Below are 25,418 nucleotides of genomic sequence, written 5' to 3' on the forward strand. Positions count from 1 at the left end.
ACTCCCCACTACATCCTACTCCTAGCCCTGCGAGAGAAATGAGGCTAAGGAGAGAAATATAGAATTGAAAAAAAAAAAAGATAAGGCAACTAAACTGAACATCTGAGGCACCTGCAGAGCTCTTTTATTGCCTTTAGTTGCATGACAATATTTGAGATTATAAACTGTTACTTCCCAAATTATACAAAATAAGCATTTTTTGTTTAAAGAAAGCCCCCCCCCCCCCCCCCCGACACACACACACCTGCCATTGAGAGGTAATAATAAAAGCATGAGTTTGGGAGTTTTAAAAAAACTGGGTTTTAATTTTTATTTTTGGTACTTTATTAGCTTCTGTGATTTACCAATTTCTCTGTTTCAGTTTCATCGGTTTGAAAATGGGTATTGTGCCATCTATTTAACTGAGGGGTTTTTTTGTTGATTTGTTGTTGTTGTTGTTTAGGATAAGTGAGATAATATTTGTACTATATTTTATACAAAGTAAGCATTGAGTAAGTGTTCGGTCCTTCCCCTTCCAAACATGGAAGATGACCCTTCTTGAAGACTCAAGTTGCCCCTTTGTCTTTTGCTTTCCAGGCTGACCTATTCTTTTCTTTTCAGTTCTCAGTTTTATTTAAATCATTGTTCTTTTCTGTTCTCTAAAAGTGCTTTATTATTCTTTTAAAAATTATGAGAGAAATTGGACAGAGCAATTCTGATTAAGACCTGACTAATTCAAAATATAGAAGGATGCATGTTGTAGAAAAGCCCTAAATTCACAAGTCGTATTACAGTGCATATAAACAAAGCTACTAGGTTCAGTTTTGTACTCCTGCTTCCCATAGAGTACAACTGATTAATAGACTTTGAATCTTATCTTGCAGTAATCAAGTAAAGCTTCTGCAAAGTGGTATAAAATACAGCTTAAGGCCCTAACTAAACAATAGCAATTAAGAAACACTGAAGGACAGAGATAAAATGAAGTATGTAATTTATTCCACGTTTTTAGAAGCTCCTCAGTGATGTTTTTATACTTAAAATGTGGCATTAGAACTTTTGGGAACTGAGTACCCACTTTTCCAGCCTGAAAACTCAAGAAAAGATGTATTCAGAGATGGGAGGCTTAAAACTAGTAACTACAAAAAGTTAATATTAGCAGTAGGTGGGAAAGGATGGAGAGGTTAGGATATACCACTAGCAAAAAAACAGCAAACAAATAGATGGTCAGTGAAGCATTTAGCCTGTTAATTACAAAGTCAGATTTGTTCTCTATCCCAAGCAATGAAACATAAGCATATGAAAAGCACTGCCAGTTACAGTTCTTATAGGAGTAAATGTTTAGTTAAGAATGCTTAGAATATGATTAGCAGTTTTGTTATAAAGCAAGGCGGGGTGTGTGTACTCTCAGGCAGAAGTAGGTCACTTAGCTCACTGTGTACTATAACATCCGAAATTAGGCTTTTTATTAAATGGGAAGCTTTCTGTTTGAAATTCCGAACTCTTAGGTCAAAGTAACTTTCCTTTGTCTGTGTACTTTATAGCTGGACTTAGTCTAAACATTTTCAACAACTTAAAATTATACATTTGCAGAATGTCTTTGAAGTAGTATATTTTTATCCTAAACCAGTGATTTTCAAAGTGTGGTCCCTAGACCAGTAATATCAACATTACCTGGTCATTTGTTAGAATTGCAAATTCCTAACACAAACACCAGACTGGGGTTTGGAGCCAGCAATCCAGTGTATAAGATGTCCAGGTGATTCTGATGCATACTGAAGTTTGAGATCCCCCTTGCCTTAAAATTACAGAAGATAGAAACACTGTGGGAATGTAATATGAGAACACTCTGTGTCACTTAGAATGTTCCACTGATTTTAGGAATATCAATTTATTGACTGTTCTCAGTGGATCATAAAACCTTTTAGTTGCTGTTCATTATCTACACACTTTGCCCCCATCTCTGTTAGTATTCCTATCATAGCAGTTAACTATACTTCATTGCTGACTTCATTGACTAGGGACTTCAGTGCATAAACATAGTGAAGATAGGGACCATATCTGACTTGTTATGGTGTGTCACCTACACTTAGGATAGGTGCCTGGCTCTTAGAAAGTCTCATATAGTGATTAATAATCGATTATACCTGTATCTCTTCTTTCTTCTGCCTCTTTTTAGAAAGCACTCAGACACTTCCAACAAGTGGATGGATAGATGAAATTCCCTAATAAATATTTTTGGATGCTAAGGTGTTCTATCTGATAAAACTATCTTAATCTGTGAATTAAAGTACATTGGTGCATTTTTTTTCCCTTTAGGACATTGAATTTGGGCTAGCTACCATAGACACTTCACAAGGAATGGGCTTTAATTAACATGTGTATGTATATTATTTTATTCTGTTTTTATAGCAACCTCATGAAGTAGATATCGCCTTCATTTTTTATACATGAGGAGACTAAAAATCAGAGCAATTAAATACCTTTTTCAAGCTCACACAACTAGTGAGTGGCAAAGACCAGGTCTTTCAGACTCTTAAGGACTGCTACTATCCAAAGTGCTATTGTTGCCCTGGCTGGGTAGCTCAGTTGATTAGAGCATCATCCTGACACACCAAGGTTGCGGGTTCCACCCCGAGCCAGGGCACATACAAGAATCAACCAGTGAATGCTAAGTGGAGCAACAAATCTGTGTTTCTCTACTGCTCTTTCTCTCAAATCAATAACTTTAAAAATTTTTTTAAATGCTACCGTCACAGTGGAATTTTAATGGGACTCTCCATTGTATGTTTTTATTATTGTTGTTATTATTTTAATCACCTGAGGATATTTATTGATTTTAGAGAGGAAGGGAGAGAGAAATATTGATTGGTTGCCTCCAGTACACGCCTGTAACCCTTCGGTGTACAGGATGAGCTCCAACCAACTGAACCATCCAGCAAAGGGCTCTGTTGTATATTTAAATCATTCATTTATTTTGTCCTGTGTGGTGTGGCTTAGTGGGTTGAGCGCCGGCCTGAGAATCAAAAGGTTACTGGTTCAATTCCCACTCAGGGCACATGTCTGGGTTGAGGGCCAGGTTCCTGTTTGGGGGCATGTGAGAGGCAACCAATCAATGTTTCTCTCCCTTTCTTCCTCCCTCCCTTGCCCTCTCTCTAAAAAAAAAAATAAATTAATTAAAAATAAGTTATTGACTTATTTCTTCATTAAGCTGTAACTTTGTACTTTTTCTTAATGCAGGTTACTTTTAATTTTTTTTAGTTCATTTATCCCCTTCCCCCATCTCTGCCTGTTAGTTTTGTTAAATTCATTTATTCTAAGAAACATTTAAATGTTTCTGATGTAGAGACATTCACATGGGGGTGGGGTGAAAGAGCAAGCTGCTCTTACTAGAAGCAGGCTTTGGGTTTCCTAGTCAGCTTCATTTAGCATTGGTGCTTTTAGTGACTATCTGAAATTAGCACATTCATCTGAACCATTTGGTGTCATTACATAGTACTTCATGTTTTTGCTTTATGCAAACTTGGAAATTTGCCTTTATTCACCAGAACAAAACTTAATTAAATTCTGTTTCATTTATCCAGAAATTGAGAAGATTCAGAAGGGGCTCTCAAAAAAGGATGATGAGGAAAATTACTTGGACTTATTTTCTCATAAGAACATGAAGCTGAAGGAGCGGGTACTGATACCTGTCAAGCAGTATCCCAAGGTAAGGCAAAATGTCCATCACTTCTCTGTCTTTGTGTGAGTTATGGGCTATGATAATGACTTAAGAGATCACGATGCATGGGAAACGGAAGCCTGTGAAGCTTCTCTTCCATGCTTATGTACTTGTTTCTGGCAGTTGAAACAAATAAGTCCATAACTAATTGCATAGCTATACCCAAGAAAGAAATGTGATCATCTTTTTTATTTATTTATCAGAGTTTTATCCTCAAATGTTTGTTCCAGCTCTAAGCTCAAAGTAAAAAAACTAAACCCTAAAGAGCATTTCTGTCAAAAGATTGACATGAAATCTAGATAAAGGAAATTATAACATAAATCCTTGATGAGATGGAGTTAATTTTATTTCTGACTCAAAGTTTTAAACTCTTCTTTAAAAATATTCTATTTTTAAATACCAGGCGGTGAGGGACAAATATCATATGTTCTCACCTTTAACTGGAACATAATCAACAAAAGAAAAAAAGCAAACAAAATATAACCAGAGACACTGAAATTAAGAACAGTCTAACAATAGCCAGAGGGGAGGGGAAGGGCACAATGGGGGAAAGGGTTTTCAGGAACTACTGTAAAGGACACAGGGACAAAACCAAGGGAGAGGGTGGAAGTAAGGGAGGGAGGTAGGTTTGGCTGGGCGGGGGGGAATGCAGACAACTGTAATTGAACAACAATAAGATAATTTTTGAAAAATAATTTTTTAAAAATTTAAATTTTATTATTTTTAAAGCATTCTTTTTTTAGATTATTTATTCATTCATTCATTTATTTTTAGAGAGGGAAGGGAAGGAGAAAGGGAGAGAGAAAGAAACATCAATGTGCGGTTGCTGGGGGCCATGGCCTGCAACCCAGGCATGTGCCCTGACTGGGAATCGAACCTTCGATGCTTTGGTTCACAGCCCGAGCTCAATCCACTGAGCTACGCCAGCCACGGCTATTTATTTATTTTTAGAGAGGGTGGGGGGAGGGAGAGAGGGAGAGAAAAATCAATGTTCAAGAGAAACATGGATGCATGCCCCCAACCAGGGACTTGGCTGACAACCCAGGCCTGTGCCCTCACAGGTAATCAAACCCACCACCTTTCTGTTCTCAGGCTAGCGTTCAGCCCACTGAGCCACACCAGCCAGGGCTCAAAGTTTCGCTTTTAAATAGACGCTTTCTCTTCCTCTTCTCCTTTTTCCTTTTTTCCCGGGAAAGCAATTCATGATACTCGGTTTACAAAAAAAAAAAATATTTAAAAAAGGATGCCATATGTCTGTTCTGAGGTGACTTCTTAAAAATGTCTATGTACATGTTAAAGTACTAGGAGTTGTAGTGTGATGTGGAAAGAACATCAGATTACATCGGGAATTCCAAAATGAAGCCTAGGAACTGCCACTTTCATAACCTTAGGCTAGTCACTTTGTCAGTACAACCTCAGTATATCCTCCAAAGAAACGGGAATGGAACTCTACCTATTTTACAGGGTTGAAGATCAAATGAGACAGTAGATACAGAAATGTTTTATAGGCGTTTGTATATTTAGAAATCTGTTTTTATTTTCTGTCAGTTCAATTTTGTGGGGAAGATCCTTGGACCACAAGGGAATACCATCAAAAGACTGCAAGAAGAGACTGGTGCAAAGATCTCTGTGTTGGGAAAGGGGTCAATGAGAGACAAAGCCAAGGTAAGCTCACATAGTGAAGCAAGAAGGCATCCTAATGCCTTCTTGTAGCTCAGGATCCAGTACGGATGGATGCCTTACGAAGCTAGCACTTATATGTGTACAGAATGTGACTCCTTTAAATATGTAGTGGATGTAAGAGATTATAGACCAAGTTGGTTTACTTGCTTGGAAACCCTGAAAGAGCTTGTGTGCACCCTGGTGATTATTTTCTTTCTGACTTATGACTGCATTAGTAATGGAAACAGCAGTGGCAACTAGGGCATTAGGAAGCTTATCTGTAAAAACTTGGAAGGGGAACTATACTAAAACTTACCCAGACTGAAAACACTAAAATGTGAATTGCACGTTCCCTTTCCAGTAACATGGAAAAGTGAGAGCAGTAATGTTGTAAGTGCAGGTAAGTCTGAGGATTAGTTGTCTGGTTTGTTTTATAGCCAGCTGGAATGTGAGGCCTGCTGAAAGAAGGCATGAGTAATCCTGACAGCAGAACCTGATGCTTATTTACTTTCATCCATATCCCCATATGTGTTGTACTCTTAGTAAGTACTGAGAAACTTCCCACCAAAACAGAATAGTCTTAACCTTCTAGAGTCAGGTTTTAGATGAGACATACCTGCCACAGCCTTAAAACTTTCTCTTTCAGGTCTCCTTTTATGTAGCCTAATTGATGAACATTGTTTTCTCATACCCTCTTTGTCTACTCCCAGTTCTCACTAGAACAATACAATTAGGGCTAAAGTGTGTTTTTTCTAGCTAGTGAGATTTACATTAAGTTTTCTTCTCTCTATCCTTATTTCTTTCCTCTAGAACTTCCCAGGCCATGTAAGCAGATAAGAAGGGCTGGTAATTAATAGCTCTGCCTGAGATTTAAAAGCAAATGCTTGGCAGTGAATGAATGACTCAAACATTGGTGAACAGTGTGGAAATTCCTCAAAAAATTAAAAACAGAGCTGCCATGATACAATAATTTCTGGGTATTTATCTGAAGAAAACAAAAACACTAATTTGAAAAGATATATGCACCCCTATGTTCATTGCAACATTGCTAGTTATAGCCAAGATAAGGAAGCGACCTAGATGTCCATCAATAGATAAATGGGTAAAAAAGATGTGCAATGGGAGGATGCACTTGCACACACTGAGATATTATTCAGCAATAAAAAAGAATGAAATGTGCCATTTTCAACAACATGGATGGACCTAGAGCATATTATCCTAAGTGAAATAAGTCAGAGACAGCTACTGTATGATCTCATTTATATGTGGACTCTAAAAACACAAAGTAAATGAATAGACAAAATAGAAACACTCATATAGGGAAGAAGCTGATGCCAAAGGGAAAGGGTGAAGGGATGGGAATAAAATTAATTAAAATTTATTTTACTGTGCTTTTTATTTTCACTTTTATTTGTCAAAAAAATTACTAAACATGAAAATTATCAAATGTGAGACATGACAAAGGAGGAAAATCAGTTGATAGAAAAAGACCTGGAAATGATAGCAACTTTGGGATTTACAGAAAAGATTCTAAAATAGCTATTATAATAAATTTGTTCAAGGGTGTAGAGGAAAAACAATTAGAGAGATGAAATTACAGAAAATGAAAATGTAATAGCTTAAATGCAGATTTTACTTGATGAGCATAAGATAATGTAAGACTGAAAGAAAAAAATACTAGGAGGGAGTGGAAATCAGAGAACCTAAAGGTAGGACTTTTCAAGCCAAAGTATGAAGATAAAAAGACTGAAAGACAATGAACAGAGTCTTAGTTGCCTGTGCAACATTATCATGCAATCTAGCATGTATGCAATTGTAGTTCTAGGAGAGGATTCAGCAGCAGAAAACAATTAAGGAAAAAAATAAAAGTAAATGCCTGGCAGTGAATCAATGATTGGCAAACAGCCCAGCCTGACCCATGTTACTTAGTTGGTTGGGCGTCATCCCACAAAAGTGAAAGGTTGCTGCCGGTTTGTTAAACCTGGGCAGGCCACATGCCTAGGCTGTGGGTTTGGTCCCTCATCAGGGGTGCATATGAGAGACAACCAATTGATGTTACTCTCTCTTGCTTTCTTTCTCCCTTTCCCTCTCTCTAAAAATTAGTAAAAAAAAAAATTTAATAATTGCCGAACAGCTATTATCTGAGTGGAGATGGAGTTGTGGAACTCTAATAAGAGCTCCACTGACTACTGCAGGAATCCAACACAGGAGCTAACTTTTAGCAGCAGCAGACCAGTTGCAGGTATAGCAGATTATGTAAATTACTGTTCTCCAGAGCGTGTTTTATTTCTTATGCTTTACTGTGTTCCTTAAATGTTACAGTTATTTCTTGCTGTCCCTTTAGCCTTGGGGTAAAAGTGTCATTAACTCCCTAACTGGTATGATTTGATGTTTTTATTTTTCTATAGGAGGAAGAGCTGCGCAAAGGGGGAGACCCCAAATATGCCCATTTGAATATGGATCTGCATGTCTTCATTGAAGTCTTTGGACCCCCATGTGAGGCCTATGCTCTTATGGCCCATGCTATGGAGGAAGTCAAGAAGTTTCTAGTACCAGTAAGGAAATTCATATCCTGTATGTTTTGAGCAAGAGGGAACTGGATCTTGTGCTGTTGCTAAGGCAGGGGTTCTTAACCCCAGTGTTGCTTTGTAACCTGAAATTGCATACCAAATCATGCACTTAATGTTTGTTTTCATGAGGTGGTCTGTCACTTGTTCCAAGTTTTCAAAGCACCCTGCCCCAAGGCCACTCTACCCATCTTTGTCTAATATGGTTTTAGTTACATATCAGTATCTTAAACCCACAGTGTGTCTGGCATTCTAATACCTGGTTAACAAAGATTTAACAGAATCTTCGCTGAGCTAAGTATTTTGGTATTAGTATGGAACCAGGAGGTTATAATAGGAATGTGACTAAGATGGTCATAAACCCCTTGTGCCCAAGGGTTTATGTTCTAGAGAGTCTGGAGAATAACAGCAAGAAGTTTCTGGTATCTAATCTTAATGGATTAAATTTGACCTGGGTGCATTCAGGGCTTTTTTGCCTGGAGGAGTTTGTTCAAGCAGAGTTTGATTTGAAAGACACATGATTATTACAGGCTTGACTATTGGTGGTATGAAATAGATTGGTGTGCATTCCTTTTTTCTTTTTTAAATTTTTATTTACTGATTTTAGAGAGAGGGAGGGAGGGAGAGAAACGTCTATTTGTTGTTCCACTCAGTTATGCATTCGTTGGTTGCTTCTTGTATGTGCCCTGACCAGGGATCAAACCCACAACCTTGGCTTATTGGGATGATGCTCCATCTGAGCTGTGTAGCCAGGGCTGGTGTACAGATCCTTTGAGAATGTAACTGAGGCCCAGGACGAATTAGAATAGGCAAGGTTGTTATCTGTCTTGCTTATTACTGCCTGGTCAGAAGGTCTATTCTTTGAATAATTTTTTGCCTTTTAGCAAGGGTTGATAGTTGTTAGAATTAACATGCTACTATTGAATATTTAATAACCAAGGTTGAATCTGGAACCTTAGAAAGTATTTGGAATACTATTCAACTAGAACTGAGTAAGCATCATATTTTTGTCACTGAAACTAAGAGGAAATGAGCTACAATTCTTGGTTTTCTTGAATATGTAAAATGGGGGAGTTGGAACTAAATGTGGTATTGGAGATTGTGAGAATTGGTAGAGCAAAAATTTATAAGCAATGTGCACCTATAATGCTGAGCCCCAGGGATTCCAGCCCTGTCGCAAATGTCTCAGCAGCTGCTTTGCTTCCAAGTACCTTGTTTTCATTACACTGTTGAACATGAAACAGCCGATTTTAAATATGCTGGAGAAAAATCCAGAGCTGGTAAATTTTCCCTTAAGGAAATTCTTTTTGAGGTGTTACATTGAAACATCCTGAGCCATCCAGTTTCTGAAGGATGACAGGGGAATGCCCGTCTTTTCTTTATCATTAATCTCAGCTTTTTTCCTCAAGAGGAATTGATTTATAAGGCTTCTATATAAATGGACTTTCAAAAAAGATGCCTTTCAGGAAGATTTGGGTTTCCTTGGTGTTGATGTGGTGGTTAGGAGACTCTAAGCAAATTGGCCGTCATTGGTCACTTGATTCTCCAGTATGAGTCTCAAGCAGCAGTAATGTGTAAGGTAGGAGAAGGTGAAGAGCTATGAAGGGACATTTCTGTGGAGACAAGAATTTTTCTATTCTTGAAGTTGTATCCAGCTAGAATGTATAAAAAGGCATTTTAAGTATTAAGTTTTGTATAAAAACTTAAAAAGTATTAAGACTGAATGGCTTCTGGCCCTAGCTAGGTAGTTCAGTTGCTTAGAGCATCATCCCGATATGCCAAGGGTGTGGATTCAATTCCCAGTCAGGGCACATAGAAGAATCAACCAACAAATGGATAACTAAGTGGAACAACAAATCGATGTCCCCCCCACACACACACTTCCTCTCTGTCTAAAAAAATCAATAAATTTAAAAAAAGACAAAAAGACTGAATGGCTCTCATCAGGAAATAATGTGAAAAGATTTGCAGATGACACTTGACTCAATTCTTCCCTCTTGTGAAGAAAGAATAAGCCTATTTCTGCATCCATGACCAGAGTTGTTCATTTCCCCTTAGAACCATTAACTATAATCAGAGAAACTTCCTGGTACAGTAGGAAGAGCATTGGACTGGGAGCTTTATCGTGTTGGACAAATTATTTTTTTAAGATTTATTTATTTAAGCCCTGGCTGGTGTAGCTCAGTGGATTAAGCGTGGGCTGTGAACCAAAGTGTCGCGGGTTCGATTCCCAGTCAAGGTACATGCCTGGGTTGCAGGCCATGACCCCCAGCAACCGCACATTGATGTTTCTCTCTCTCTCTATCTCCCTCCCCTCTCTAAAAATAAATAAATAAAATCTTAAAAACAAAAAAACTATGTTACCTCATAACATTTTTAAAAAAGATTGATTGATTGATTGATTTATAGAGGGAAGGGAGGGAGAGAGGAAGAGAAACAGCAATGTGTGGTTGCCTCTCACACACCCACCCCCTACTGGGGATATGGCCTGCAACTTAGGCATGTGCCCTGACTGGGAATAGAACTAGCAACCCTTTGGTGTGCAGGCCTGCACTCAGTCCACTGAGCCACACCAGCCAGGGCTTGGACAAATTTTTATTTCACTTTTCTGAGCTTTGTTCATCTTAAACACATGTTAAATATCTGGTAGGTGCCTTGGGTCTGCAGTTACAAAGATGGCTCCTGGCAGCTCATAGTCTAGTGAGAAAGACAAATAATTCTAAAATGATGTGGTAAGTGCTTGGGTAGAGAAAATTAACATGATGCTGTGCGGCTGGGGATGGCATCATGTGAAAGTTTTTTGAAAGGTAGTATTTTAGATTGCCCTATAAGAGTGGGTTAGAGTCCTTCAGGTAGATCAAAAAAGGGAGGGGGTCCATTATAAGTCTAATGATTCAAAGCCTAGATTCTGAATTCACATCTAGAGTCTGCCACTTACTAACACTATGTCCTTAGGCTGGTTTCTTTATGCTCCCTGAATCTGTTTTCCTAACTGTTAAAAAAAAAAGAAGATCTGCCTACTTACTTCAGGGTTATTTTGAACATTTAAACTGAGAAATCTATATAAAGCTTATTATATAATGCCCAGCACACACAGCTTAATTGATGGTAGTGGCTTTTATTACTCTAGGAATAGGAAACTATTTGCAAGAATAGATGTGTACGACTATGCCAGGTTCTGAACTACAAGTTGTTCGGCATGGCTTGAAAGGAGGTTATACTTGAAGGGAGATGGAAGTGATGATCTGGAGAGCTAGGCAGGGGCACCATCATGAAGAGCTATGACATTTTAATGAAGATGAGGTACTTGCCTCAAAGATGTGACAGGTAGGGCACCGTTTGACTTGAGAGAATGAATGACCTCTGAGACTTCATCTGGGCTTTCAAATCTGTTCTTTGTATTCAAGGCTCATGTGGGCTAGATGACTTCCCAGCAAAAGGTAGAGATGGTGCAACATTTCTTCTCATTATCTTTCATTTGCAGGACATGATGGATGATATCTGCCAGGAGCAATTTCTAGAGCTCTCCTACTTGAATGGAGTACCGGAGCCCTCTCGAGGACGGGGGGTGCCAGTGAGAGGCCGGGGAGCTGCCCCTCCTCCTCCACCTGTTCCCAGGTAAAAATAATGTAGACTACCAGAAACAAGATGTAAATTTGACTGCTAGTACCATCTCTCTCTTAGTGGTGCTCTTATCTCCAGCTTAGAGTATCAGAATTTATATCCTGCACTGAGTAGAATTCTAGTTTGGGGGCATTTTGGCTATAGTCAAGTGCAGAAGTCCTGCTGAAACTTTGGGTCTTTTAATTTTGAACAGTTCCAGCATTTTTTTAAATGATCTCCAACTTGAGAATTTTACCTTTTGTCACTGTTTTTTTTTATGGAGTGTTAAGGTTTTTTAAGGGAGTCCACTGTGGGACCTGGGGAATTTTCCATTATAGGTCTCTTATCTACCCATACATTCTTCTGTGGTTTAATAATCATCCTTTTAAGACATCATGAAGTCTAGCTAACTCCAGAATTTGTAAATAAATCTAACCATGAATATAGCCTTTTTATAAAAAGCTCTATTTAACAAAACTTTTTTAGATGGTATGTTTTGGAATTAGGCACCTGTATAATTTTGTTAACCAGTGTCACCCCAATAAATTGAATAAGAAGGAGGGAAAACTTTCTTTTTGCAGGGGCCGTGGTGTTGTACCACCTCGAGGAGCTTTGGTGCGTGGTACACCAGTGAGAGGAGCCATCACCAGAGGTGCCACTGTGACTCGAGGAGTGCCACCCCCACCTACTGTGAGGGGTGCTCCAGCACCAAGAGCTCGGACAGCAGGCATCCAGAGAATACCTTTGCCTCCACCCCCTGCACCAGAAACATACGAAGACTATGTAAGAAGTTTGAATAATGTGCTATTTCCCCCTACCTAGAAGGTTGCCAAAGGAAGTTGAATGACAGGGCCTTGGCCCTTGATGTGGGTAGCAGAGACTGCCTGTAAGATTTAGATTCTGCTCTTTTCTCTTGCAGTGAATGTTAACCTATGGGAAGATTTCTCCATTTTAAGCATGGTTTACTACTATATGTATGTAGATTAAACAGGAAATAAGCTGTACCTTGATGTACTGTGTGTTACTACAAGATTTTCCACTACTCCTGCTACTAAAGTTGGACTTTGTGCCTTATTTTTTACCCACACTCGAAGGGTGTTTTTGTTTGGGGGGGGTTGTTTTGTTTATTTGGTTTGGTTTCCTTTTTAAAAAATAATTCTTCCTTGACTTTTCCACAACGGATGTTAACATTTTGGGGGGAAATTTCATGTTCTGTTAACAGAAACCTTCCATCCTCCCATGGGATATGCTTATCTCCCCTACTCTCTGTGATGCTGACTTTCTATTTCATTTTATTTGTTCTAGGGATATGATGATACATATGCAGAACAGAGTTATGAAGGCTACGAAGGCTATTACAGCCAGAGCCAAGGGTGAGTCAGGCAATAGAGGTTCTGTTTCTTGTCCTAGGGATGGATGGATGGATGGACAGATGGACTGAGAGATTTAGGCAACACAAATCTACGGAGCAGCATGGCTTACTTTGGGGGGGTATATCTTCTAGCTTTGGACATCTGTAAGGCATATACTTGAATCTACAAATTTGGGTAACTGTGAATTTTAAATTATATTGTAGAATCTTAGAATAGCAGATGAAAAATTCCTGAGCTGTGACTACATAGAAACAAAGGAAAAATGCCTTTAAATTAATTTAATTTATTATTTAAATATATCACAGTCACATTGAAGTTGTATAAAAGTTGAAGAGGAAACTATAATCCCACCACAATAACTTAGCTTCTTTTCTGCACTTTTCTTTAAAAACATTTTTTATTTATATGTCTCTTATCTGTGATAGACTGAAAAGGCGTTTCATAATTCTGCAGTGGGGGACAGAAGAAGTCTTTTCCATGTTTGTTTATTCTCTTCCAGTGAGCCCTCTATATACATGTATATGTATATTATGGTCCATTTGTGGTTGTGCTTTTCCAGTTCAAGTTGTATGATACCCATTTTTCTTTGCTATAGTTTTTAACCTTTTTAAAAATAAGTACATTGTTATACATGTGGTTTGAAGGTGGGAATGAACATCTTCCTATATTGTACACATAGTAAAATGACTAAAATATGGAAGTGTTTGGGAGAAAGGTGAAATTGAAATATAGTTGCTGTATGGCTCTCTAACACTCTGTCTTTGGCTTTTAGGGACTCAGAATATTATGACTATGGACATGGGGAGGTTCAAGATTCTTATGAAGCATATGGTATGTCTTTATTTCTGTGGTGGGGCAGAATGTGCAAGTAAGTGCCTGAGAGAATACTGGATTATTAGGGATCAGACCGTCACATACCTAAGGAGAACCCTTTAAAGGCAAAGATGTTGGTAGATGTAATAATAGGAATCCTACTCTTAAATTTTGTGGTGTGCAGTAGAGGTAGGGGTACCGTTACTTTTGGAAGGCTAAGCTGAACCAGGTGAACCAGGGCTCAGGTTCACCTTGGCCTGGGTGGAACAGCAGACATTTAAGCTGATGTTGATTTTTTTTTTTTTCCTACTTTAAGCCAGGAGATGGCTAGACCTAGGTTATGTTACTGGGTTGGGCCTTTGTTGCTGATACATAGGCCCACATTGATGGATATTTAAGATTTTATTATTTTCAGAGAGAGGGGAAGGGAAGGAAAAAGAGAGGGAGAGAAACATAGGTGTGTGAGAGAAACATAGGTGTGTGAGAGAAACAAACAGCTGGTTGCCTTCCTCACGCCTGGGTTGTGGGGACCTGGCCCACAACCCAGGCATGTGCCCTGGCTAGAAATCAACCTGCAGCCCTTCAGTTCACAGGCCAGTGTTCAATCCACTGGCTGACATGACACCAGCCAGGGCTCTACCTCACTTTTAAAAACAATTTTGGATCTCATCAGAAAGAATCCCAGTGTAGAGGAAATGATAGCTGAAAGGGACTTAGATTATACGTACCTAGCCAGAGCAGCAGTTTGGGGCAAGAATAGCACTTATCAGACTCAGGTTAGAGGTTGTAGGGACTGGAGCCAATTCAGGGTAGTGCTGGCCTAAGACCCTCACTGTCTTAAAGATATCTCAACTTAGGCCCTGGCTGGTGTGGCCCAGTGGATTGAGTGCCAGCCTGTGAACCAAAAGGTCGAGGTTCGATTCCCAGCCTAGGGTACATACCTGGGTTGCAGGCCAGGTCCCTAGTAGGGGTTGCACAAGAGGTAAGCACACATTGATGTTTCTCTCTCTCTCTCTCTCTCTTTCTCCCTCCCTTCCCCTCTCTAAAAGTAAATAAATTATATATATATATATATATATATATATATATATATATATATATATATAAAGATATCTCAACTTAGTCCTTCAAATCAGGAGAGCTATAAGGGCTGGAATGGATATATAACCAAACTACTTCCCTGAGGTTTGGTTAAAAACACATTGCTCAAGAGCTGATTAATGGCCTCGTGTTAAATTGGCCTCAGAGGGAGGGCCATGTAGCAGGAGAGAGAGAGAGCGAGTGTGCGTGCAGCCTTTTACATGTGATGTGTTTTAAACATACCTGAAGGAATTTCAGAATCTTTGCAAAGGGATTCAGCAGTTGACAGTTGTTGTTGTTTGTTTTTTTGTGGGGTTTTTTAGATTTTTATTTATTTTTTTAGAGAGATGGGGAGGGAGGGAGAAAGAGAGGGAGAGAAACATCAATGTGTGGTTGCCTCTCAAATGACCCCCACTGGGGTCCTGACCTGCAACCCAGGCATGTGCCCTGACTGGGAATCAAACCAGTGACCCTTTGGTTCACAGGCCGCCTCTCAACCCACTGAGCCACACTAGCCAGGGTGACAGTTCTTAAAATACTAGTTAACAGTCTTCTCCTACCCCTGGCTGAAAAGGGGGAAACTTTTAGGGCCTCCCACAGATGGACAAGCTGAGCTTAATTCCTCAGCACAGTATGTGGTAGCCAATCAGTTGCTTGCCCAAGGAAAGAGTTTTTACTAGTTCTACCTAAATGGCACTGGTCAGTTGCCATCAGTAACACTGCACTGCTCTGCTCATATGCCACTATTCAGAAGGGTGGTATGGTTGCCCTGGAGTATTTCCCTCCATCAGTGAAGCAGCACAATGGGGCCTCTGTATGTGTTGACTAAATTGCATTTCTGTTTCTCTGGATAAAAGACTGGACTGAAAGAGGCAGACTGCTCCTTGTGCTCCTGGTATGATGTTGCCATGGTTAATCTGTTCTGATTTCTGCCTTTATAAACAGAATTAGAAAAATAAACTACCCTGTTTGGTACCCAGAAGCAATTTGGAAAGTGATGGATATGTCTATTACACAATGCATAGAAATAGGTTTAGATAGGATTCTGTGTGTCCCTAGATCCATATGGGTGACTTTAAACCTATAGTGATGGAGGCAGATGTTTGTGAATGCAGACAGCTGGAGAAATACTTCAGGAATGACTGGCATGGGTCAAGTGTAGCAGTGAGTAGAAAGAATATGCTTATAAACATAACTCATTGTTATAGGAGGTCAGCTCTAGAAGTGATTCTCTCCCTCAGCCTTTTCCCTATCAAGAAGGAAAACTATTTGAGAATGTCACCCATATTGTCTGGCTTCTCTGGACTATTGGCATAAGAAAGGGAATAATGAAATCTCCTGATCAGTGCTCTAAACACATTTGATTATACTTCCCTCTGCCAGAGCAGTGGACCTCAGCTCTGCTGTTGAAGAGCCTCATGAGAAATGGTCCTTGCTTGCTTTTACCAGAGGGCCAGAGGACACCTCTTTATAGGGAAACCTGATTTGCTATTACATGGAAAGGGAGCTAGCTGCTTCCAGTCTTCAAGACTTCCACTAGTTCACCTTACCTGAGGCTGTCTTATTGTTTTGGAACAGGAAAGGGCATTGCAGACCCACTGAGATTGATTTCCTCGCTGTCTCAGCAAGTGTTGGGTTTATCACGGTTTGGGGGCTGGAGTATAGATTGCATTGCCTGTGGAGAGCCTCTTTGCCAGAGATTACGCCAAGCCCTTTCTGAGCTGTTTCTGTCTGTCGACTCAGAACTGCCCTCCAGTTGGGAAATTGCTTAAGCTGCTCAGGAAGGCAAAGTCGAGGGAAAAGAGTGGACCACTGGGGAAATGGCAAGACATTGAAAACAAAGCAGTGTTTGTTTTTCTTTTTGTTTCTTTTTAAGGTTTTAGTTACTTTTTAAAACATTTTTTAATTATATTTATTTATTTATTTTCAGAGTGGGGGAAGGGTGGGGAGAAAGAGAGTGAGAGGAACATCAGTTGGTTGCCCCTCATACACCCCTTACTGTGGACCCAGCCCACAACCCAGGCATGTGCCCTGACAGGGAGACAGGGAATCAAACTGGCGACCTTTTGGTTCGCAGTCCAGCATTCAGTCCACTGAGCCACACCAGCCAGGGCCCAAAGCAGTGTTTCTTTACCAGATGACTTACCCCTTCTCATCCCCAAATGCAATTAGCATATGATTTATAAACTGTTCTTGCTTTCCCTATAGGCCAAGACGACTGGAATGGGACCAGGCCATCACTGAAGGCCCCTCCAGCTAGGCCGGTGAAGGGAGCGTACAGAGAGCACCCATATGGACGTTATTAAAAACAAACATGAGGGGAAAATATCAGTTATGAGCAAAGTTGTTACTGATTTCTTGTATCTCCCAGGATTCCTGTTGCTTTACCCACAACAGACAAGTAATTGTCTAAGTGTTTTTCTTCGTGGTCCCCTTCTTCTCCCCACCTTACTCCATTCTTAACTCTGCATTCTGGCTTCTGTATGTAGTATTTTAAAATGAGTTAAAATAGATTTAGGAATATCGAATTAATTTTTTTAAGTGTGTAGATGCTTTTTTCTTTGTTGTTTAAATATAAACAGAAATGTACCTTTTATAATAAAAAAAGAAGTTGAGTAAAAAAAAAAGGCCACAAACCTGTTAGTTTCAAAAGTGACATTGCTTGCTTAAAGGTTCTGAAGTTAAGGCTTGTTAACTTTATCTTAGTTTTGATTTGAGGCATCCCGTATAGTTGTAGTTGCAGAATCCCAAACTAGGCTACATTTCAAAATTCAGGGCTGTTCAAGATTAAAAATCACAAACGTTAACGGCAGTAGGTGCCACCATGTAAAAGTGAGCTCAGACGTCTCTAAAAACGTTTCCTTTAAAAGCACATGGCGGTTGAATCTTAAGGTTAAATTTTAATATGAAAGATCCTCATGAATTAAATAGTTGATGCAATTTTTAACATTAATTGACTTAAAAACAACAACAAGATTAGGTTTGTAAAAATGACTTTTTCATTATGTGGGTTTTGAAATCTAGCCCCAGACATACAGTGTTGAGAGATACTTAGTAGAGGATAGGTTTTGAAGAGGTTGATTGGGGGAGAGGGGCTGGCTACCTAAATTGAATTTGATGCAAAGCTTTTTAGCTACAAACTATCTTTCAATAGTAGTACTAATAATTAAAATTTCAGTATTTTAAAAGACAGAGTATTTTGTCCATCTGAGATTCTGCACTCCATGAAAAGCTCACTTGGACACTGGGGCCAAAAGCTGATGATTTTCTTTAGTTGACGGTTGTCAATATTGAACTGTTCCCAAGATAGTGGAGTATGTCTCAACACTAGCATGATATAAAAAGGGACACTGCAGCTGAATGAAAAAGGAATCAAAATCCACTTTGTACATAAGTTAAAGTCCTAATTGGATTTGTACCATCCTCCCATTTTGTTCTTGGAAAATTAAATGCTACATGTGTAAGTCTGCCTAAATAGGTAGCTTAAACCTATGTCAAAATGTCTGCAGCAGTTTGTCAATAAAGTTTAGTCCTTTTTTAATCAAAGTAAATGTGATGAATTGTCATTTTTGTGGGTGGACAATAAAATAGTTTTCTCTTTCAAATAAACTTAAATTAATTCTAAAGTTAATGGGCTTGTTAAAAGTTGGAGACATTCTTAAAAGTGGTGGTGGGGATTTTATTTTTAAGTTTACCAAAAAAAGTTTATCGAGTTGTTAAGTTTTAGTTTAAAAATAACCAAAGCTTTTTCACCCCCTGGAAGTTGTTGAAAACAGTTTTATCTAATCCTATCACAAGATCTAGTTTCTGGAGAGAGAAACCCAACCAAACCAAAACTTCGATTGGTTTCCATACAGAGGCGTCAGTATTTCAAGTGCCAGCCACCCTTGTTTGCATCTCCTGTAGAGCCCCTAGGTGGTCATAAGAGTGACACCGCATGATCTCTGTGAGTTTGGAAAGGGATAGCACCTGCTTTTAGAGGTGACAATTCAGCAAACCCTGGGTGCCCTTAAGGGTTTCCCTTCTAATCCCAGAAACACTGTTAATAAATCAGCTGGGTTGGGGCAGGGTCTGGTGTGATAGGCTGGCCCTGCACTCCCTCCTGAGATCAGGAGGAAATGATGGAATTGGTTGGCCCTGTTTCCCCTGTGCTGTCAATTTTCAGGGTTCAAATGCTTTCTCTAAGTGAGCCACCTAAAACTACTCGGGGGTGAAAAATCCTCTTGTATGAAGTGCCAAGCTGCCTGCAGCAGTGCATGATGGACTTTTTTTTTCTTTTTAAAACACACCAACAAAAAAATGTATTTGTAGATTGTGATAAAGTGTAAATAACTGAATTTTCAACCATGGTTTGAAGTCAGCTTTCAGGGCATTATGTCTTGTTTTGATGAAAAGAGATCACTCTATACCCCCCTTTTTAAAGGAAAATTATCGCAAGAGAATCAGGATGTGTAAAGCTAACATGCATCGCAAAAAACCAAAGGTAACCTAAATGTCTGATTTTAATAGCACATATTTCTCTTTTACATAAACTGTGACAGCAACTTGCATAAACAATTCTTTAGCTGTTAATTTTAATGTTAAAACTTGGCAAAATTTGTTTAATAAAAATAGCTGTAAAAAGAAAAACCATATGCTGCCGCATAAATTAGCCATAACTCTTAATAATCCTGCCCATCACAAGTGAACTGTAATGTAACTTGGGCACAAAGTCTGACATCTTAAATGACACAATGTAAAATTTCAATGACTGTAGATTAGATCTGCTCCCCAAAGTAAAGCTTTCTGCTCAGCTATTTTAAAATGTACAAGGATGAGCCTCCATAGGTCCCCATATTGATATTCACAATGAAATGTTGCTTAAAGTTTCCTTAAAGTTGCATGTTTCTCTCCTGTAATGTGTAACTGCATGCAGGATCTCTATCTTTTATTTTGTATGTCTTTAAAACTTCCTCATCAAAAGACTGATCTCTTAATTCTCCATTTTCAGGTCATCGAAAACTCGAGACATTTCCTGGAGTAGAATGGGTAGTGAAGACCCCTGTCAGGTATGTTAAGGTGGCTTTCTATTAAGGATGTGAGACTTTTATCCTAACTATAAAACAGTTCTGCCAAGAGGTGGCCTGGGAGGTCACCAATGGGTGATTTTGTACGTTGTTTGTATCATTTACAACACAACTGTGTTTATATGTTTGTTTACAGTACATATGAAATTTACTTGTAATGACTAGCATGGCTATTGAATCCCACTCTTGTCAGTAACCTAGTAAGGCAGTGTTTCATTTGGAGTTCATTGGTTGTAAGCAACAAAATGACTGGCTACTGTAAACAAAAGGGAATTTATTAGAAGGATGCCAGGGGCTCACCCATTTAGTGTAAAGACTAGAAAATCTGGCTTAGGAACCATAATGACTTCAGAGAACTGAGGCAGCACTCTTAGGCCACAGGAGAGGTCCTGAAGCAGCAATAGCTACTTAGTCACTATTGCTGGAATTTGTAAACTCGAGCCATGTTTGTTTTCTTTCTCCTTCAAGATTCAAGTTCTAGGAATCTTGGGTTAGGAAGGGAAGGTCAGACTGGCTTAGCTTGAGTCACATACCTGTGTTTTAGCAGTATGCCGCATGGCATGCAGTAAGAAAAAGGTCATTCCTCAAAAGTCAGGGTGGTGTTAGGAAGCAGAAATGGATTCCAGGCAGTGAAAAAACAATTGTCCAGTAATACCTCTATTCTACAGAAGTAACTGTGAGACTTTATTGTGTGAAGTGACTTCCCAGCGTCATGTAATCAGTGTTATCAGTAATCAAGCCCACGCTTATGTGTTACCAGAACCTAACACCTTGACTTACACAATACTGTACTGCTAATCATCTAGGGAAAGTGGTATTTCTGCCACTTAGGAAATCCCTAGTAGGAATATTATTTTATAGCAGAAAGGACATAGACCTTTCTGCTATGACAAAAATCCAGAGTTGAATCTATGAGCTGTCTTTTGCTTAGTGATCTAAAACAAATCGCTGTCCTTATTTCTATAACTAGGAAGGAAGGTAGTGATAAAGTATACCTCTCAGTGGCTGGCAAACTGAAGGCTTTCTATATATAGGCCAACCAATTCCGTGCCTTATACATAGTAAATATTAGTGTCCTTTCCCTAAGAAAGTTTAACCCCCTTGTTTGGGTAATTGGGCTCACACTGACAACTCAGTAAGCCTTCCTGTTGCTTGAAGCCATCAAGGAATTAACCGGAGGATTTTTCCCTCTGCCCCTGAGTGAGTTGTTAGGGTTGTGATAGCACTGAGGAGACGAGATCTACCTAGGTAAGACAAAGGCACTTAAAGCCTTTGACAGAGGAATTTGCATTCTTGGACACCATTTCTTCCAAGCCCCTCTCTGAGCCAGGAATCTCTGAGACTTGGAGACTTGAAGGAGGGCCATTTGTCTTGAGAATGGTTTAAGAGCACCCAGAAAGTCCTGAATATGGTATTGGTCACATGAATTGTAGGAAAATTAAGGGAAAGTCCATGAATGCAGAGGAGTTAGTCTCAAGGCTGCCTAGGGTAGTCTGAAGGAACAGCATTTTGGGGAAACATCTTTCGTCATTTGGCCTGTAGTTTGTGCTTGGAAAAGCAGGTTCCATTGTTGGCAGACCAAGGGCTGTTTGTGATCTCTCTGTTCTGGGTGTGTAGTTTAGTCAGTTGGTCCCAGTGATTTCTATAACTTTCTGTCACTACCTGTGAACTTAATACAGTTCGGTATGCTGATTTAGAGCCAGGCAAGACTGGGACGTGTCCTGACTCGGCCTCACCATAGCCTTTGACTTTGTTTTGACACAAAGAAAATCCTTAACCCTTGTCATTTGTCATCAAATGAAGTTGGTAGTAATAGCCAACATTTATCACTATATGCATCATAATATCCTAAGCAGTTAATAAGGATTATTTCATTTGATCCTTTCTGTCTTTTTCTTTTTAATTCAGATAAAATTCACATAACATAAAACATACCATTTTAACCATTTTAAAGTATTTAGCCTGGTGGCTTTAGAATATTCACAATGCTGTGCAACCATTATTGTTACTTAATTCCTGAAAATTTTCATTACCCTAAAAGAACTCCTGTACCTGTTAGTATTCACTCCTAATTCCCTTCTCTTCCCAGTCCCTGGCAACCACTAATCTACTTTCTGTTTCTATGGATTTGCCTATTTTGAACATTTCATATAAATAGAATTGTAGCCCTGGCTAGTGTGACTCAGTAGATTAAGCGCCAGTCTGTGAATGGAAGGCAACAAGTTCGATTCCCAGTCAGGGCACGTGCCTGGGTTGTGGGCCAGGTCCCCATCTGGGGGTGTACAAGAGGCAACCGATTGATGTTTCTCTCACACATCAATGTTTCATCTCTCTCTCTTTCTCTCCCCCTTCTCCCCTCTAAGAATAAATCAATAACATCTTAAGAAATAAACAATTGTATAACATATGCCTTTTGTGGTTGGTTTCTTTGACTTTGCATAACGTTTTCAAGGTTGATCCATGTTATAGCATGTGTCAGTACTTCATATGAGCGAAAGGAAACATTACTTCCAAAAGCAGCCCATTTCGTTTCGGATAGCTCTGAATGTTGGAAGTTTTCCCTTATGTTAAATGAGTCACTCCAGAAACTTACACTCGTTCTTCTTCAGACTCCTGAGTATCCCTTTAAGTATTTCAAGATCATTTTCATTCATGTTTCTGTCCCAGCTCCAGAGTTATTGGTTAAGACTTGCTAGATCTGATTTGAGCAAAACTAAAATTTGGATTTTCTATACCAGTTGTTTAATGTTTCGCAGATCTGTGTCAGGCCCTGTTAAACATCCACTACAAGCCCAGTGCTACCTGTAGCCTACCGGTTTGCAGCTTTTGATTAGCTTCTGTGAATGTAAATTAAGGACATACTAGGGTTATTGAGATATAATTCATATACTATACTACTCACCCATTTAAAGTATACAACCATGTTGTATACTTTATGCGCCAAAGCCCATTTTCCATGCTGCAAGTACGCTGCTTCTGTAAAATATTGTGTTGACACTGAGGCTATTGTAAGATGTATTATTAAGTACAGCAAAGAAAGAAGGCTACCAATTAAACCAACACAATGGTTTCTTTTTATATTGAATGTAAGATGCATCCTGATTTCAGACATGTTAAAATCTGAAAAAAAAAATGTCTTAGCTACTATGGCATTTTGTCAATTCTAACATTCTTCACTGTGTGCCATGCCCTGTCTTCTCCACACATAGAGTAGCTATTATCCCATTTTTAGGCAGTGATGAAACTGAGGCCCAGAAAAGTTAAATCACTTATCTAAGGTCATGCAGCTATTAAGTAGCAGAGTTGAGATTCAAGCTCAGGCAGTCTCATTTTAGAGTCTACGATCAGTCCTAACTACTAGATTATATTGGAATTGAGAAATTTTACCCATCAGCCAGAATCATCCCAGGAGGCCCGTAGAGTCATTCTGGATCCTGGAAGGAGGCTTATTCTGCGAGAATATTATTACTAATGCAGTGAACATTTGCTGAGGTCGTTGAGGCTCTTGTGCTGGCTGTACTCAGTCTATAGCAATTCATAGTCTCTGCCCTCAAAAAAGTCTAATGGGAAAGAGTACGTCTTACATAAGTTATGGTAGTGTGTGATCAGTTCCGTTGCTGAACCAAGTATCAGGAAGTCTGCAGGAGCTGCTGAAAAAGGCATAGGGAGTGCTGGAGAAGGGGAGTAACAAAATTTAAGTCTTAAATTTTGACTCTTAAAGTATAACAAAGAATTGACCAGAAAGACATAGGTTAGCATAGCACTTTACTATGGCTTTAAACAGACTAATTTCCAATTGTGCCTCTTCTAGAGCCACCAGCTTTGGAATCTTAGATGAGTTATCCTCTCAAGTCTCAACTTCATCATTTGTAAAATGGGATAATAATCATTTTACAACATTATTGTAAAAACTGAGTGAACTATGTGTAAAACATTCAACATGGTATGTAGTAAGCACCCAATACATTTAACCATAAATAGGGGCTGGAAGAGTAGGTTAGTGCCAGTTTTGAAAAGGTAAATGCTAGGCAAGAAATTTGGACTTTATTCTAAAGTGTAGGGAGCTATTGGAGGCTTAAGAACAGGAATTCACTTGAGTTAGCCATTGTGCTGGTGAGGTAGCTAAGTAAGGAAACAAGAAGGAAAAGCCATCTCTAAATGGCACCACTCCTCTGTGGGAGCGTGAAGGGGACAGTCTCCCCTCACCTAGCGTTTCTTCCTGTCTCCCTCTTGTCTGAAGGCCTTTTGGTTCTTACTCAGAAAGGAAAACCATCTCTCTTCTCAGATAGCATTTGGGCTACACGAGGGTGGGATGGTAAGCCTTCACCAGGTATTAATAGTCTTCCCACATCCTGTCCCTTTCACCCACCCTGTGAATTAGAGGCCCAAACTCTCTGAGTCTCCACTGATAGAAACTGCTCTCACCACTGTCCTAAATGAACAAAGTCTCTGCCAAGCTCCCAATTCTGTGCTGTGTGCTGGGAGTGTCATATACAGGACCCCATTTAATTCTCACAAACAATCCTATGAAACAAGGATTATACTGGGAAATGAAAACTGATGTGTACAGGTTAGGATGACACTGTCATCCAAAAGCTGGCTCGTAGACCCAAGGCTTTCTGCTTCCACTGAGCTGCTGCCTCTGTGTTTAGAGCGGCAACAAGAAGATCAGTTTACACTGAAAGTAGTTCCCAGCTTTGGTGTACAGGATATGTGCCCCCGGCTTGGTTTCCTTATTCCTGGACTTGAAAGAATTGTATTCTTCTAAACACATACTCATATTCTTCCTCCCTCCCTCCTCTCCCTCCCCCCCCCCACCACCACCCCCATCCCTTCCAGCCCCTTATCTACCTCTTGCTCTCCAGATTAGTAGTCGTTGCATGTTTGGAGCTAGCCAGCATCTGATGAATATTTAATAGCCTTGAGCAGACAGGCTGGATACAGCTGTCCTGAGACAGCAGCTGTTGGGGGGAGGGGAGGAAGTGCACTGCACTGCCTAACTACTTCTTTTGTTCCCTGGCCTAGCCCGATCGGCGCGAAGACCTATGGTAGGCACTGCACCCTAGTCCTGGTGTGGCCTGATTGCCGCCCTGGGCTCCCCAGGATGTTACATTCAAGCAGCAGACCAAGCCCCTTTTTTAATTTTGGTAATGGGGAGCAGTTTACATTCCCTGACATCTAGAATCAGTTTTCCAACCCCTGAGCTGAAGGTCCTCTACTCTATGGCCTGTTCTGGCTTTGGGACGGATCACGTGTTCTCATGCCGTGTTCTGCCAACTGCAGCTCTCTTTTCTAAAAGGAGGGAGACTTGTATCGGGGAGGGACCTGAATTTCATAAGTATGCTGCTGCTCGGGCTTAGCCTCTTGACATTCCTTGGTGACAAATGCAGTAGCCTGTCAGCAGTAGGTGTCCTGCTCATTCCTAGCCTCAGCTGTGGTGATCATCTTTGGCCGCGTTTCTGGCCGGCATTAGGCAGGGGAGTCCTTGGGCAGGTACGAAAGCTGTCCTTGTGCTTCCCTCACCTAGACCTAGGGAGCTTTTTGCCTCAAGGAGGCC

General features: G+C 39.8%; 1 protein-coding gene across 2 annotated transcripts in view; it reads left to right on the forward strand.

Moving 5' to 3' along the window:
- Positions 1–25,418, forward strand: part of KHDRBS1 (KH RNA binding domain containing, signal transduction associated 1) — a 35,653-nt gene that overhangs the window by 7,750 nt on the left and 2,485 nt on the right. Inside the window, exons 2-10 of one of the 2 annotated variants that reach the window (XR_004903123.1) lie at positions 3,561–3,685; positions 5,246–5,362; positions 7,768–7,914; positions 11,411–11,544; positions 12,111–12,312; positions 12,835–12,902; positions 13,675–13,733; positions 17,004–17,196; positions 19,786–19,843. Coding sequence is in view for 1 of the 2 variants with exons in the window: in XM_028513123.2 (XP_028368924.1) it covers positions 3,561–3,685; positions 5,246–5,362; positions 7,768–7,914; positions 11,411–11,544; positions 12,111–12,312; positions 12,835–12,902; positions 13,675–13,733; positions 17,004–17,101 (950 nt within the window). In the remaining variant the exon portion in view is untranslated. Of the gene's footprint in view, positions 1–3,560; positions 3,686–5,245; positions 5,363–7,767; positions 7,915–11,410; positions 11,545–12,110; positions 12,313–12,834; positions 12,903–13,674; positions 13,734–17,003; positions 18,347–19,785; positions 19,844–25,418 lie in introns of those variants that run through there. The other variant, XM_028513123.2, reaches the window with a different exon arrangement.

The sequence above is a fragment of the Phyllostomus discolor genome, chromosome 5 (assembly GCF_004126475.2).
Source record: "Phyllostomus discolor isolate MPI-MPIP mPhyDis1 chromosome 5, mPhyDis1.pri.v3, whole genome shotgun sequence".
In the NCBI taxonomy this organism is placed as follows: domain Eukaryota; kingdom Metazoa; phylum Chordata; class Mammalia; order Chiroptera; family Phyllostomidae; genus Phyllostomus; species Phyllostomus discolor.